Here is a 17697-nt window from a genome sequence, read left to right as displayed (position 1 = left end):
TCCCAGAGGGAAAGGTGTTCAGCACAAACACTACTGTTCATGCTGTATAGACAGTTTAGGCAGTGAGCCACTTTTATCCGTTCTGGGAGTGGTGGAAACCTGCAAAAGCCAAGTTCCCAGATGCAACCATGGGCTCACCTACAAGCTGGTCTCTCTGAGGCTAAGCTGTCAGGCCTGCTGTTAGCTTTCTTTGGCACAGGAACTTTATCCTAACGATTTTCTCTATGTCATGTTGTCGATTTGTTTTGCCTTGACACCAACTCAGTAATATCAAGAATCACTACTGCACAAGCTCATTTTAGTTCTTAAAAACACCTATGTAGGGGCGCCTGGGTGGCTCAGTGGGTTAAAGCCTCTGCCTTCAGCTCAGGTCATGATCCCAGGGTCCTGGGATCGAGCCCCGCATCGGGCTCTCTGCTCAGCGGGGAGCCTGCTTCCTCCTCTCTCTCTGCCTGCCTCTCTGCCTAGTTGTGATTTCTGTCAAATAAATAAAATATTAAAAAAAATAAACAAACACCTATGTAATAATTGCATTTTGTATTTTCTTACTATCTCTATACTTCAAAAAGCCCTCTGACATGGATAGTAGTCACTTGGCTATTTGTACTTAAGGCACATATTAACAGAAAAGGAACGTTTCTGCAAGCAGGCAATAATATATAAAGATTAATTACCTCTTTAGAATATACTACATCATTAAGATCACATCCCCCCATTTAAATGACATACAAGCCAACATTTAAGTGATATATTTCCTTTATATTACTGTAAAGTTTTGAGCCTTTAAAAAAAAAGATAACTTTAAGTTCAAATATAATATGCAGAATATAATATATAAAGTGGTATCCTTACTTTTTGAACTTTATTATGCTTCGGATTTTTTCTGGTCATTTAATAAAGACTGTCCTATATTTTGTGAAATGCATTTTAAAATCAGAAGCAATTTTACAAATCTCTGTATATGACCAACACCAAAAAAAGACAAAAAATTCCAGCTTTATTAACAATTCTAAGTAGACAAGAATACAACAAATTAAGAGCTGTTCCGATTTAACATAAGCATTTAGCAGGTAAACATCTCTTGAACAAAAAAGTAGGAAATATTTTAATGAAAAACAAAACAAAAAACACAAAACAACCATGCAACATGGATACATCTAGAAGGTATTAAATTAAGTGAAATAAGACAGAGAAAGACAAAATATGGTATGATTTCACTTATATGTGGAACCTAAAAAGCGAAACAAACAAAGCAGAAACAGACCCACATAAACAGAGAACTGGTGGTTGTCAAAGGGAGGGGGTGGGTGGATGAACAAAAATACGTGAAGAAGAGTGGGAGCTACAGGCTTCCAGCTACTAATGAGTAAACCACTGGGATGAAAGGTACCGCACAGGGAACAGAGTCAATGGTATTGTAATAGCGCCGTATCGTACAGACAATAGCTACGCTTGTGGTGAGCGCAGTGTAACATATAGGGCTGTCGAATCACATAGTGATTCGACATAACACTGGAGTGTCAACATACTTCAATTTAAAAAAATCAAAGATTGAAGGAAGGAGAAAATTTTCCAAACAGCAGCTTGTACTTTCTTCACGATCTGCACCATTTGTATCCTACATCATTGAATAAATACTCATGTGATATTTACAAAGTAGAGACAAGAGGAAAAAACCCAAGTATCGGGGTCTTTCATTTGTTATCCCTCTTCCAAGCTTCTGGATCTGTTAGTTTACATACCAACTAAAAATGTGATTCTAGTTAACTACAGTTGAAAGCTTATCAATTAAGTCATCAATAGTGTAAACAAGGAGTTGAATGTCTGCTTTTTCCTTCATTCGGTGATCACTATGCTTTCGGAGGATGACATCTACATCTGCACTGACCACTCGGTCAGCAACCTGTATGGATGTATGCCAAGGTATGATGTCATCTTTCATGCCATGGAGCAGTCGTACCGGGCAGTTCACAGGGATAGGGCTATGTAACAAGCAGTGGTGTTCGGCTTCCTTAATGAAACTGTACTGAAGGTGATAAACTCCGTCTTCACTGTACCTTGATGGCATGGCCCACACGCCTTTCGTCTCTACTTCCTTTTTGACCTATTGGGAAAAAAGAGGAAAAGAAATGTATGCAACTCTAACACATGCAGTAGTCTTAAAACAGTCTAAGGAAAGCAGTCCTAGAGGAAAAGGAAAAAAAGAGATAAAAATGTAATAATGATAGTTATCAATAATTAAACACTGTGCAAGGTACTCTGACAGGCACTTTACACACAGTACCTCATGAGATCCCGATAAAAGTTGTTATTATAGCATTTTTACAAAAGAGGGTATTGGGAGTCTAGAGAGGTTAAATTTCATGTTTAAAACTGAAAGGTAACAGCTGTCATGGCTAGGATTCACACTTAGATTTCGCTTTATCAGGTAACATCTTAAATCAGGTGCTGCTTCATCCCAAATGAAAGGGAAAATGAAGGGGAGAAAAAAATAATTTCTTGGAATAAGTTCAGGTATCATTCATAATATATAAAACCAATTCTTAGGAATAACAATTGTTCAGATTTCAAAAAGCACAAAACTGAGTGTCTATAATGTGAAGTTAGTAAAATGGGGAGGGGATAAGGGAAGTAAAGAATCAAGCCTAAAACTAAAAATGAAAATTACAATAGTAGTTACTCTGGTATAATCAAACATAGAATTTCAGGCTGGGAGTGTCTGGGTGGTTCAGCTGGTTGGGCATCTGCCTTTGGCTCAGGTCATCTCAGGATCTTGGGATCAAGCCCCATGAACCCCAACAGGGGACTCACAGCTCAGTGGGGAGTCTGCTTTTCTCTCTCCCTGTCTCTCCCCCTGCTTGTGTGCTCTCTCTCGCTTACACTGTCAAATGAATAAATAAAATCTTAAAAAAAAAAAAAAACATTTCAGGCTAAATGTTACAAAAAAAAAAAAAAAAAAAAAGAGGCACTGCTTTTGCCTTTCAGAGTCCTAGGGAATGAGAAAAAAGAATGTGTTGTTTTGGAAGACAATGAAGTCTTCCAAATACTTCCTGAAAACTGAACAAGGAAATCATTTCCATGCTTATGCTCTTAAAATGAAACTCTGGGTATCTTTTGATTCTTGAAGAATTTTTTTACTTATTAGATTATAATTTGCCTTACTTTTTAGATTAGAGTTTGTCTTACTTTTTGGATTATAATTTGTCTTTACAATTTTTCTTTTTCTTTTTTTTAAGATTTGATTTATTTATTTGAGATAGAGATGGAGCAGGAGCAGGGGGAGGGGCAGAGGGAGAAGGGCAAAACAGGCTTCCCAATGAGCAGGGAGCCACAAGCAGGGCTCAATCCCAGGACCCTGGGATCATGACCTTGCTGAAGGCAGACACTTAACAGACTAAGCTATCCAGGAACCCCTTAAACAATTTTTCTAATTAAAGTAATGTACACACATTATAGAAAACATAGGGAATATAGAAATTATAAAAAAGAGTGATTGCACATAATCCCACCTCTTAGATACAACACCCATGAATATTCTGGCTCATTTCCTTCCAATATTTTTCTCCATGTATTTGGTTTTATACATGTAATATGTAAAACGGATATCTACCACACATTCATACAGAGTTTTCTACATTGCTTTACTTCTACATGATATCTGGGTTTTAAAAAATTCTATGAAGTTTTCAAAGTTTACACAGTAGTCCATTATACTGGGTCTAAGCTAATTAAATATTCCCACACTGCTGGGTACTTCTTTTTTTTAATTTTATATTTTTAAATTTTTTTCCTTTATTTTTTAAATTTTAAAAATATTAAAAAAATACAAACCCTCGTGACTTTCAATAGATTGCAGCAAGAAAGCTGCTCTGCTATGTATGAAACCCCAAACTGCTGGGTACTTTTATGAACATCTTGAGCACAAAGATTTATCTGTATATAGTAACTTATTTGGAAAGATTATATTTAACTAATATATCAAGATATAAATGTTTTTATGGCTCTTGGAACCATATCATATTAAGAACATTTCTGACTAGAAAAATAGGTGGACATCTTATCAAAAATAAGGAAAAATAAAAGGAAAGAAAAAACAAATATAATATATTGAAAATTTTTGTATTTAAATTTTCAGTGAAGATATGGTTTTTCCATATTTAAAATACATTAATTTACTGCAAATATGAAAGGAAAACAAGAATTTAAACAGTAAAATATATATGCTATAATCTGTATGTATTTAGGCATTTTAATGTATTCTTTAAAATTCCAAAATGATATACTGATGTGAAAAAGCTGTGTATCTGAAAGCTATACTCTTAACCATGTCTTCAAACGATTTGAAATTAATAAAATTTAAAAAACTGTGAGATACAGGAGTCTATATTAATATCATGGTATTTTTTTAAAAAAGATTTTATTTATTTATTTGCAGGCAGAGAGGCAGGCAGAGAGAGAGAGGTGGAAGCAGGCTCCCTGCTGAGCAGAGAGCCGGATGCGGAGCTCGATCCCAGGACCCTGGGATCACAACTTGAGCCAAAGGCAGAGGCTTTAACCCACTGAGCCACCCAGGCGACCCATCAAGGCATCTTCTTCATTAAAACATGGGAACTGAATATTAAAGGCAAAAATTGATATTCAGGGGCACCTGGGTGGCTCTGTGGGTTAAAGCCTTTGGCTCGGGTCATGAGCCCAGGGTCCTGGGATTGAGCCTCACATTGGGCTCTCTGCTCAGTGGGGAGCCTGCTTTCTCTTCTCTCTCTGCCTGCCTCTCTGCCTACTTGTGATCTCTGTCAAATAAATAAATAAAATATTTTTTAAAAATTGATATTCAGTAATCTTCAAGGTACTCAGAATAATTCCTAAATTTCTAATTTCAGTAATTAGAACTCAGTTTCATTGGTTATTAGATGAAGTGGGAACCATGGTAATTACTAAGACATAATTAAGAACAGCAGCATTTTAAGTATCCCTGCCCCCATCAAGCTGTTATCTGCCACTGAAGTGAATGAATACTGTCCAAAGAACAAACTTCACTTTACAGAATGTTATATGTACCGAACCCTCAAAAACAGAAAGTTCAGAATAGCAAAAAACATCATTAACCAAAGAAAACGTACAATATGTATTAAGTTCTAGAGCTAGAAGAAACCACATCAAGGTGATGTGGTTGCAAAGCTTATATTCGAAACAGCTGTGCTGTTGTCTGATGGCCTCAACTGTTCAAAGAAGGAGACATTATTAGTCTGTTCCTACCCAATAAGCAATGCTGAGTGTTAACACTGCCTGGGCTAAAGATGATAGTGACAATCACCACTTTTGCTGCCCTGCCATTGTTAGAGGTAACTGCTTCTGTGAAGAAGAGATAGTGGTCTTAGTGCCCCTGCTCTTCCCTTACACATGCTTTTAAATTAACATGCTTCTATTAACAACCATTTGCTGGTCTGATTCAGGATTAGCAAAGACATGCCCTGATTTGCAGGCCACAGACCTTCTCAGTCACTTAGGTGGGATTTACCATATCCTCCCCGAGTGATGTGGATACATACACATAAAAAGAAATACACAAAGATCCTGTCATTTACTGTAACAACAACAACAAAATTATTTAATCACCTCCTCCTCAATCTGCTATGTTCTTGAAATAATTTCCTAGCAGGAGAACCACTATTTAACTGAGTTAAAGGACGGGGTAAAGGGTTCAAAGTTTATATGCAGAAAGATACAATGGTAGAATTTAGCAGAATGAGGACACTGAGCAACTATGCATGCATGAGAAACAACTAAGATAGCAAAAATAATAATAATAATAATTTTTCCCCCCAGAAATATAAGCGCAAGGTAGACCAGCTCTGTAATCTTAGCCCTCAGAGGAAAGGACATAAAACCACATTTGCAGACAATGCCATTTTTTTCCAGAAGCTGAGAAGAATGTGGACTGAGAAATAAGCTCAGAACTGTATAATCTATGGCACTGGTATGCACCAGTGCAGAACGAGGCAAACGTCAATATACTCTACTATTCAACACTACATGTTCCCTCCTCCATGTGCTCATTTGCTCTCTAGCGCAGTGGTTCTCCAACTTCAGCTGACTAAAGCAGACCACTGGCCGCAAGGGGAAGCTTGGGAATGTGCATCTCTAGCAAGCTGTCAGGTGAAACTGAGGCTGCTGGCCTTGGGACAACCTTATCTGAACCTACACACAACTGGTTTTCTTTTTTTTTCTGTGCCTCAGTCCTACCAGGATCATAGTCCACAGGGACATTTAGATCCTTAGGGAAAAGACAGGCAAAGAGAACTCAACTGATTACAAAAGAGTAACAAAATAAATTTAAAAATATATATACATTATGAACCTAGAGACAGTAGAATGAAAGTGTGTAATTAATTAAAAAAAAGAGTACCAAAATATACACAAATAAACAGCCTTGACCCACGATTTCTTTACCCCTGCAGACAAGTGAAGTGCTTAAACATATGCCCAATAATGAAGCATAACAAGTACATTACCTTCATTCATTTCAGAAACCTCATTTCAACCATGATTTGCTGAAAGGCATGCTAATAATGAAAAGCAAAATAATTTTTTAAGTGAGAATTAGTCGTAGAAAAGAATGCCAACTAAGTGTCTAAGCCAGGAATGGCAAATCTCATCTCCTGTGTGCTAATTCTGATCGACTGATGGTGTGTACTTGCAGAGCTCTGCTGGGAAAAGTTCTGAGGCCGCTTTCACGCTTAAAAAAAAGTTTCAGAACTCATGACCCAAGTCCAACAAGATCGTAAGTACTATTTCCCATATGCCACAAAGTAAGAATAAGAGGTACAAAAAAAGATCACAATGTAGGATAAGTAAATGTGATTTATAAAGAAAATGTTGCTAAAAAAATAATTTAAGTGTGATTTCATTAACATGGTTCAAATATTCAGCAGAATGATTTGAAGAGGCTGTGAAAAAAAGGGAACCTTAAACAAGAGACCAATTAGTTAAAGAAGGTAGAGATTGTACACAAAAAGGCAGCTAAGGCAAAAAGATGAGCCAGCAAAGGAAGTCAAAGGACAGATGACACATGAACAAATATTCAAAGAGGGAGCAGGAGAATGACAGGAGGTTGCTTGTGACTTACCTCAACAGGAAGCTGATTGAACTGTGTCACCAGGCCATCTACAGCTGTTGCTACACCAATAAGGGCAACAACTCTTTGTGGCCTTGCAATTGCAGCATGAAACATAAGCCATCCTCCAAGGCTAGATCCAACTAGTATCTAAAAATAAAAATTTATAGTTTTAAAGAGGAATTTTCTTTTCTGTAAGTGGACTGAGTAATTTATGTATGTACTTTTGTCTTCAACATCCATTAGCTCCCAGACTTTTAATATTTGGCATAAAGCAGAATTAAAATTATGACTGCAGTGAGAAGTAAAATGCTTACTTACATTTTATGAGAAAGTAAAAATGACAGAAGAAATTTAAATCAAATACCAAAACTGATGGTTAAATATTTAAACTATTAAATTTTCATAGCTAAAGAAACAGTTAAAAAAGCATGAGGTTAGTCAATAATCATATTTAACAAAAACAGTCACCTGCGGTCCTTCAGCTAAGTCATCAATTATAGAAAGAACATCTTTTCTCCATCTTCCCACTGTGCATTCTTCTAAGTTGCCCTCCGAATTTCCAACTCCTGAGTAATCAAACCTAGAAAAAGGGAAAACAAATCTATATCTAAGTATCTATTTATATGTTTGTTTCTCTGATTTTTGAGGGGAAGACAGTAAATTTACCATTATTACAAAGCTTAAAATATATTAAAATGAAACACTGAGGTCAATCTATACTTCAGCAGATCCTACCGGCATAACCTTTAAATATCACCTCCAGTCACTAACTCTCTCGCCCTCCCCACCACCAGCTGTGGCTCCTTGTTACTATCTTCCTCTGACTGGACCAGTGTGACAGTCTCCGAGTAGGTCTCCTGTCGCCCTTTCCTATCCTCGTAGTCTCTTCCCCATGTAGTTGTCAGTGATCCTTTTAAAACAAAAATCATGTCTTGCACAAACCCTCTGAAAGCTTTCTATAATTTTTAAATAAAACATAAAGTCCATACCATAAACTAGCCTCTGACTACCTCTCTGACCGTTTTTTCTTGTTCCCTCCCTCCCAACTGTTATCTTCTCTCGCCTTCCTGAAGTTGATGGAATACACCACCCACGTTTGTGCCTCAAGAGTTTTACATCAGCTTCTCTCTCTACACTTCCAGACAGCCAGTTTGCTTGCTCCCTCACCTCCTTCAGGCCTCCTGCTCCAATGTTACATCCCCAGTGATGCCTTCTGTGACCAACTCAATCCAAAACTGTGCTTCTTTCATCATTCTCGAATTCCGTCCCCTGCTTTATTTTCTTCATGGCATATACTGCTACTTGACATAAAAGAAATCTATGTGTTTGTGGTCTGTCTCCAACACTAGAATGGAAGCACCATATGGGCCAAGACTATTTTGGCCTAGATCAGAACCTTGCAAATGGTATATGCTTAGTATTTACTAAATTAATTAAAGGAAGGAGGCAAATCAAATTTATGAACACCAACTCATTCCATTAGTTTGCGTCTCCTTCCAACTTTCGAGGTCTTCAGGCTCGAAGTCTGTGTGATCTGTGCATTTCACCTCTCCTTCAAGGCAGAATTCAACAGATCATGAAGTATCATACCACAGTTAAAGGGTTGCCTTTAACCCCAGTCCCTGGGGGAAACCTTCCTTCCTCACCCAAACTCTTACTCAATGTTTAAGTCAAGGCACTTTCCTCTGAAGCACTTTCTTTAACATACATGCCCTGCTTACTACCATCAGTTACCTCCTTTGTATGTACTCCCTCAACACTTTTCATACTATGTTGTAATCAAGTTTCAAATGTCTGACTATGCTGTCAGTTCTTCAAGAGCAGACTGTTTTATTCTAATCTGTTTTTTCCCCAGGGTACGAAACACTGCTTCCTCCTGTACCATTCTCTCTCACTCTCTCTCTTTTCTTCTCATTCATCTCTTTCTCTTCAATTTGGTAAGACCAATATTATGCTGCAAACCTGGCCTATCACAGTAGCCTCCTGTCTCTATGACTAGTCTCTTTCCGAATGGATCCACTTTATACCTGTCAGGTTTCTTCTGCAACATGATATTGACATGGCATAAACTTCAGTGGTTCCCTGTGACATACAACATAAACATTTAGCATGTTAGCTTGTTTTTATAGACCACTAGCTTCTGGTCATGTCGGACTGACCTTTTATAATTTCATCAGAGGCCACTACTGCCTTGGCCAAACTAAACAACTTGCTGTTACTCAACTGGCTCCTGCTCTTTGTCCTGTTTCATGCCTCCTACTATTCCCTTCACCTGGAATACCTTCTCCTTTCACTTGCACAGCTCATATGCTCTTAGAGCTTAGTCCAAATGAATCTTTTTTTGCTGGATAAACTTCCCAGAAAAGCTGAAGAAAAAATCTCTACCTAATGAAACTTATATAGAATTCACTGTTAGCAGTCACAATCAATTTCTTTTTTTTTTTTTTTTTAAGATTTTATTTATTTGCCAGAGAGAGCGAGCGAGAGCGAGCACAGGCAGACAGAGTGGAAGGCAGAGTCAGACGGAGAAGCAGGCTCCCTGAGGAGCAAGGAGCCCAATGTGGGACTCGATCCCGGGACGCTGGGATCATGACCTGAGCCGAAGGCAGCTGCTTAACCAACTGAGCCACCCAGGCATCCCCACAATCAATTTCTTATAACCTACTCTAGAAGACAGTTTGTGTGTGTAGTGTGCCTCATCATTGCTGCGAGACTGTCAGATCCTCGCAGGGAACACCCTTCTTGGTTTGTCTCTGCATTCAGAGGCAAGGCATGTAATACGCCTCATACACTTGAGTATCACAACACATACTAAATAAATAAAAGTGGAAGATAAAAGTAAAAAGAATCACTTTATTCAAATTTGAAGCATTTTGTTTACTCTTCAAATCTGGTGAAAAATAATCCTAGCGTTTTCAGTGTAAGTGTAAGAATATATATGTGATAAATAGTATACAACATTTTTTTAGGGATTTATAAGTCATGGAGAAAGAAGAAATAAACATTTTCTTTAGGTATAAAGTGAAATGATTTGGGACCCATGGGAATTGCGTAACAAGGGCACTGCTGAAGCCTCAATCACAGTTACTACTTCTCACAATCCAGGGCACACAGCAGTGACCCAGGAGAAGAGGAAAGACACTGGCCAATCCTCCTTTTCCTTCCTCTGCTGGGCAATCGGGCATCTCTATTTGCTGCATCTTTTACAGCTGCCTTCCAAATATGCATTGCTGCTTTGGGCTCGGGTCATGATCCCAAGGTCCTAGGATAGAGCCCTGTGTCAGGCTCCTTACTCAGCAGGGAGCCTGCTTTTCCCTCTCCCTCTGCCTGCTTATGCTCTCTCTGTCAAATAAACAAATAAAATTAAAACAAACAAAAAACTAACCTAATATGCATTGCAGATACAGAATATACGTAGAGTTCCTCCAAAGAGGGAAAAGCAAACATTCAGTGATACTAAAAGTTATGGGTAAAAAATGCAGTTCACTCTTGCTGAACCCTAATCAAGGGACAAAGATAATTTAAACATATTCGGCTGTTTAGGGCTTTAAGACACAGCAACACACCACTGTTCTGGCAGCCTCAACATTCTGGGACATATCCTTAAATCTACAATTAATTATTCTATGACAAATAACTATGAGAGAATACTAGCCCTAATGCCATGTCCTACATTCTGGAGCTCTAACTCAATCTTATGTTACGCATGGGGAGAGGACATCAAGAAACCATTTTCTTATAGCCATATGTACCATTTCTTGTACAATATACACAACTATTTCTTTGTTCAAGAACCAAGATCTTAAATAAGAGTTTTCGCCTGGGTGGCTCAGTGGGTTAAAGCCTCTGCCTTCAGCTCAGGTCATGATCCCAGGATCCTGGGATTGAGCCCCGCATTGGGCTCTCTGCTCAGCGGCGAGCCTGCTTCCTCCTCTCTCCCTCTCTGCCTACTTGTGATCTCTGTCTGTCAAATAAATAAATAAGATCTTTAAAAAAAAAAAAGAACCAAGATCTTACAGCCAAAACCACAACAAAATGAACTAAGAAACTAGAATACACATAAAAGATAAAATCTCCAATAACCAGCTAACATGCAATCAATAATTGTGATTAGATTGCAATGAAGTTTGATAAAAGCTAATAAAAAGGAATTTGGTTAAATTAAAACTTTGTGGTGGGACGCCTGGGTGGCTCAGTTGGTTAAGCCACTGCCTTCAGCTCAGGTCATGATCCCAAGGTCCTGGAATTGAGTCCCACATCAGGCTCTCTGCTCAGCAGGGAGCCTGCTTCTCTCTCAGGCTCTGCCTGCCACTCTACCTGCTTGTGCTCTTAATCTCTCTGACAGATAAATAAGTAAAATCTTGAAAAATATATATAGATTTTTAAAAATTAAAACTTTGTGGTAAAGGGCTATAATTTTATAAGATTTATAGATATATTTAGTTTATTTTTTAACACAGTACTACTTAATGGTCTGTGCACATTACAATTCAATCATGTTTATTTACTTTAAAAATGTATTTCAAATGTATCCAAAATGCAGAAAACCCAGAGATATCATGTCTTATAGGGAGACAGGAACTGGTTACAGAGCTCATAGTCTCAATTTAAATTCAAGAGCCAATAAAATGACAATTTCTTTTTTTTTAATTTTTTACTTTATTTTTTATAGAGATTTATTTTATTTATTTGATAGATAGAGATCACAAGTAGGCAGAGAGGCAGGTAGAGAGAGAGGGAAGCAGGCTCCTTGCTGAGCAGAGAACCTGATGTGGGGCTCGATCTCAGGACCCTGAGGCCATGACCTGAGCCGAAGGCAGAGGCTTAACCCACTGAGCCACACAGGTGCCCCAAAATGACAATTTCTTGATTCAGATTCTTTTGGGGACAAAAAAGAATGATGGCAATTTTCCTGATATTATCATGTTTGACCCAGGTAGTCCTCCTTCCTGTATAGCTCTTTCTTCTTACCCACGTCTGAAATATCCTTCAGTGTGCCTTTATGAAGTATTTTTTACCCACTTCAATCCGCAGTTTTCTCTCACTTTGTACAATTAAGTACACTGTTCTTTTGACACAATCACGTTCTGATGAGTATTTTTGCTTTGTTTCTCATATGTATTTTATCTTGTGTTTCCCCCACCTAATCGTTAAGAACAACAGCCATGTTTTAGAAATCACTGTGTATTTTACAGCTCCCAGCAATAGTGTCAGAAAAGACAGATACTTGGAAAAGACAGTCCAGACTTCAGAATAACAGTTAAGTCAGAACAAATTTTTGGAAGTTCTGAGCATGAAAATAAAAACCACTAATATGATAAAAGAAGTAACACTAAATCCGTATAATTGACATAATCTCAGCTAATATACTGAATAAAATCTAAAAGTTTTTTAGTTTTAAAAATTTATTTATTATCTTATTTCTGAAAGATGTATTTTCTAGACCCACTGACCGAATTTTAGTTAAACTACTAACAATTTAGATGAATATATTTTTAGGCTGTTAGTGATAAAAAGGATTTAGTGATTATCTTTAGTTCAACCTGCCCCCTTTTGATGAAGAAAACAGTTCCAGGGTTACTGAGCTGACTCATCTTGTCACAGTTATTGCTGGAACTGATTCTAATACCTGTACTTATTGAACCCACGCTGTGTTCTTTCTACTAAACAATACTATCTTTTCTGACAAATCAGGCCCTATATAAATGATTGTTAAGGTAAACAAACCTAGTAACAACAATGTAAGCACATTCTTTTACTAAAATAATTATCAGCGAAATATTAGGAATTGTGAAATCAAATTTTTGTTAAACAACATATATCCTCTCTATCCTTCTACATAATCAGACTACGGGAGTGAGGGGAAAGAGAAAACTCACTGGAAATGTGAACTATACAATACTAATTTTAGAATACATTCATTTATTTACTTTTTTTATAGGGGCACGGAACACCAATGAAAATACTAAGCCAGAGAAATAAATTTTGGAATTACAGACTACAGTTAAAACCAAGGGAACAAATGGGCTCAATATGAAGAGGACAGGAAATGAGAACTTAAAATATCCCAGGTAAGAGACATGAAAAATATACAATATTCTTAAATTCATACATTTTTTAAATACATAATTTTAAAAGTAGAGTTATAAAGAATGGCAAAATAAAAGTCTTTACATCCCCAATGGAAAACCACAATATAATTATGACATTACAAGAAAGCCAACTACTATTACTGGTTTGTTGTCATGTTAGATTATTATATCCAGAGTTTAGTTACTACTAGTTTCCTTTCCTGCCAGCATTGTCAGTGTAGCACAAAGACCATTTTAAAACAGGTCTTTTAAAGGTTTCATTTATGATAACCCTAAATCACCAGGTTAAAGTTTACAGACCATTAAAATAAGTTAATTCATAAAAGCACTGGCATTTGCTTTAATTGGTTAAAGCAGAAATAATTCTCTGTTGCCATGCTAAATGGTAGTAGTATTTTCTCTGAATTACGTTGTTCCTACCTTATATAGGCGTGACCTAGAGATTTGCAAAACTCTTCAATCGCCAATGCTTTTGTACCGTTCATATTAGAAACATAGCCAGGGATGAAGATAACTCCTGGACTTTTGCCTTTTAGCTTCTTATAAGCCAGTTTTGGAAGGTCTGGTCGACTAAGGAAAGAGACTGATGTCTTTTGTCTGCAAGCTAAACAAAGTACACAAAACATAAACTACAGTTCACAAATACCGCTTTTGGAAAACCATATACAATTGGTCCACGAGCAACATGAGGGTTGGGGTGCTAACTCCCCATGAGTCGAAAATTCACGTGTACTTCTGACTCCCCAAAAACACAACTACTAATAGCCTACTATTGATTGGAGGCCTTACTGATAACATAAACAATTAACACATATTTTGTATGTCGTATATACTATGTGTCATATTCTTACAACAAAGTAGGCTAGGGAAAAGAAAATGTTCAGAAAATCATATAGAAAATATATTTACAGTAGAGCACTGTATTTATTGAAAAAAAAAATCAATGTATAAGTGGACCTTTGCAGTCAAACCCATTTTGTTCAAGGGGAAACTGTAGGTTTTCAATCTTATCTTTGTCAAATTCATGTCAAAACTACTTCCATTTAAAAGGAAAAACAAAGACTTCAAGTACTAAAATCACAAGCCTATGCATGGTTATTTTCGGAACTCGTATCAAAATCAGTGCCTTTGAGCAAGGTCCAATCCTGATTCTTTCAAAATACGAAATGAGGAGGAAATTTCAAGGCAATAAAAGATAAAGACTTGTAAAAAATGTTTTCCTGTTGCTGCTGTATCATCTCTCCTAAATAGTATCAACGTTCAGATTTATCTACACTAATTTTAGCCTTTTCTTGTATGATTTTCTTTTGAATTTTGTCTATGTTTGAGGAGTTTCACATCCTCTACTGTTTGGTATAGAGAGGAAGAAACAACTCTGGTCTGCCCTTGAGAAACTGTTCCAAAGGTGGGGGTGCTGGTATGCTACTTTTACCACTGGCTCCCTTGCCACCCACAAAATCATGGGCCATGGTTAACAGCCAAGCATGACTCTCTATTACCTGAGGTGGCTTCAATGAGCAGTTTCTTTACAAGTAACCTTGAATAATTTGTACCATTTTTGGAAAAAGATTTCTCATAGGGTCCTGCAATCACTGCATGTTTTATTTGTTGGTTTGGCTTTTTGAAAAAGCTACAAAGATCTTCATGCAATTTAAGTACAACAGTACAACTAGCAAACTTTACAAAGTTACTCATTGTTTCATCGTTTTTGAAGATTTTTCCCACCATAAAATCTATACTTGCTCTTAAAAAAAAAAAAAAAAGTAAAAAGATATTTAAAGAACATTAAGTCATTTACAATGCTACCTCCTCCTTCCAAAGAAATTAGGTTAATGGGGCGCTGGGTTAAGCATCCAACTCTTTGATTTCAGCCCAGGTCATGACCTTGGGTGTGAGATGGAGCTCAGCATCTGGCTCTGTGATGAACCTAGAGTCTGCTTGGGATTCTCTCCCTCCCTCCCGGCCCCCACATATGTGCACACACGCATACTCACATTCGTGGTTTCTCTCTCAGTAAATAAATAAATCTAAAAAAAATAGTTTTGTGTATTTCCTTACAGTTTTTTTCTGGACCAACAAAATCTCCTGCATTAAATGAAGCCTTCCTCTCCTTTACTGTGGCCAATGAAAACATCTTGGCCCCCTCCGTGTGAGTTAATAAAAGCTCCCTTCATTTTGGATTTGAGACTGATTTTTTTAAGTAGGCTCTTTGCCCCAAGTGGGGCTTAAACACACAAACCTGAGATTAAGAGTTCTACACTCTATCAACTGAGCCATTCAGGCAGCCCAAGAAGTTGAATTTTAAAAACTGAATTAAAGTCCTAACGCTATCCCTATCACATACTATTGTGTTTCAAAGTTTCCGAGTATAGTGAAATATGCCAAATTTAAAACTTTTAGTGAAAACCAGGGCTAACGGGGGCCAGTTATGTTAGCTGATAGACTGTATTTGCAAAAATGTCAACTTCCCATTCCCTTCCAGTGCTCAAAAATATCCCTCCTACCTTCTTCTTGATATTACTGCCCCAAACAGGAATTTCTTCCAAAGACAATTACAATTTGCTTCATTTTGGTGAGTTGTAAGTGGACAGTTCTTAATATGACACCCATAAATGATCTTATTATACTACAAGGATTAGCTCAAAGCCTGAAGCTAAGTCCTTAATGGTGTGCCAAGGAGAGTATTACAATCTAGTTAATGAACTGACATACTGTACTTCGCTGGAGGAACTTACATACAACAAGTCTTTAGGTTGTATCCAATTAAATGTAAGTTACACTGATTATACACACTTAAATTTTTAACTAAAACTAAGGGTGTCAGCAATGACGTCTCTATTGCAAGCACAGCGCACCGGCAGCTTCTATGGCAAAGGTGTAAACAACACAGCCGGAGAATAAAAAGACAAAATTCAGAAAGACAGACTACATATACTGAGGGTAGGGTGGTACGGTGAACAATCAAATACAAGATAAGGAAAATACTCAGATGCCCTCATTTTTTGTCCAAATTCTAGTTTCCTGTTTTGAGTAATGATTACGGTTTTCACTGAGCTGGGAATATCGAACAGGCAAAAATCAGAAATTAGGCTGGATGACCGAATCTACACTTTTGCAACAACAAAAAAGTTCGTATCGTCAATTCCCTCTAGTGAAGCAAAGGCAGGTCTAAGCATCCTAACAGAGTCAAGATTTGTAAACCCCTTAGACCTGAAGAGAAAAGACAGAAAAAGCAACTAATAAACGCACATCTTAATATTTCCCGGTGTCGGCGCTTAACGCGGGGAGACGGGCAGGGTAGCATCCTGAAACTGCAAAGCGGAAAACGCCAGCAAGGGCCGGGGCTGGGCAGGGTACCCAGGGCCAAGAAGCGGTCTTCCTACTACCTCCACCAGAATTGCTGAAAGTGCCTAAAACAAGGATACTAAGAATGGGGGATGAACATTTTTAAATAGGGCGCCAAAAACGCACTAGACAGGAACGGACTAAACCCGATGTTCGAAAGAACGCGTACTTCTCCCGCCTTTCGGCCACTGACCTGGGAGCCACCGTGGCGTCCCCTCGAGCTTCCTTTTGAATAATGCGGTGAAGCCACGGTGGAAGCCAAAGACGGCCGCTTTGCTCCACCTCCGACAAGGTACCCAGGCGCCCAGAGACGCCAAGCCGGCTCCGGCCATCTTCCCAGAGGGCCCTGAGCACGGAGCTGACCTACAGAGTCGCTCAGCGCACAATAACTAGGCTGCGCATGCGCCACCGGCCGGAAGCCCGGACTTGCTAAAGAGCGTCCCGGGAGAGTTTCAACAGAGAGCGCACATGCGCAGAGCGTCGTCCCGCTTCCCTCCCCTCACTATTGGACAGCTGATGCTCTCCGGCAGTTTTTGCCCTTGATGGCCCGGAATGTTTTGATTGACCTCAGTAGGTGGCTTTTTTAATGAGCAGATCGATATTCCGTGGCTGAGGGTGTGGAGAGAATCCGTATCCAACGTTCCTAGATAGGAAACCGTCTGATGATCCCGAGGACACTGGGGAGCAGAAGCATAAAATGCTAGCTAGGCTGCTCGCATTATAAATCGCTCTCCCGCCCTGATAGTTTTAAACCATACCGGAAATGCTTCCAAGATCTGACCTTAATCCTGCTTGCAGAAATACCCAGAGCGTACTTGTCCACCGCTCCTTCGATTTTGCTTAAGCTCTTCGGATGCCTGGCAGTTGTTTTTGTTTTGTTTTTGTTTTTGTTTTTAATTATTCTGTTCCCTGCCTCGTGTTATGTGCAAAAATAGATCCCAGTAGATAAACGATCTCAACGGAAAAATAAAATTGAGAGGATTTAAGTACAGAGAATATTTTATAGTTTGGGGATAGAAGGGACTCTCTTAAGCAAGATATGAAACTAAATTTATTTAAAAATGTATATGAATTTCAACTTTTTGAATGGCAAAAGTCATCTTGAGTCAAATGGGAGTCTAGAAAAACTGATTTTACAGAACA

At 38.1% G+C, this 17697-nt stretch overlaps 1 protein-coding gene across 1 annotated transcript; it reads right to left on the bottom strand.

Annotated features, from left to right (window-relative positions):
* Window positions 1-977: 977 nt before the first annotated feature.
* Window positions 978-16978, bottom strand: ABHD10 (abhydrolase domain containing 10, depalmitoylase). The gene is made up of 5 exons (XM_082733142.1): window positions 16748-16978; window positions 13630-13813; window positions 7586-7697; window positions 7127-7264; window positions 978-2104 (listed from the first exon to the last, which is right to left on the bottom strand). Exons 1-5 carry the CDS (start codon window positions 16884-16886, stop codon window positions 1760-1762), a joined length of 918 nt encoding a protein of 305 aa, XP_082589268.1. The 5' UTR covers window positions 16887-16978; the 3' UTR covers window positions 978-1759.
* Between the last annotated feature and the right edge of the window lie 719 nt (window positions 16979-17697).

The sequence above is a fragment of the Mustela nivalis genome, assembly GCF_964662115.1.
Source record: "Mustela nivalis genome assembly, chromosome: 1".
NCBI lineage: Eukaryota > Metazoa > Chordata > Mammalia > Carnivora > Mustelidae > Mustela > Mustela nivalis.
Note: the sequence above shows the minus strand (reverse complement) of the source record. Positions and strands in the feature narration are given on the sequence as shown.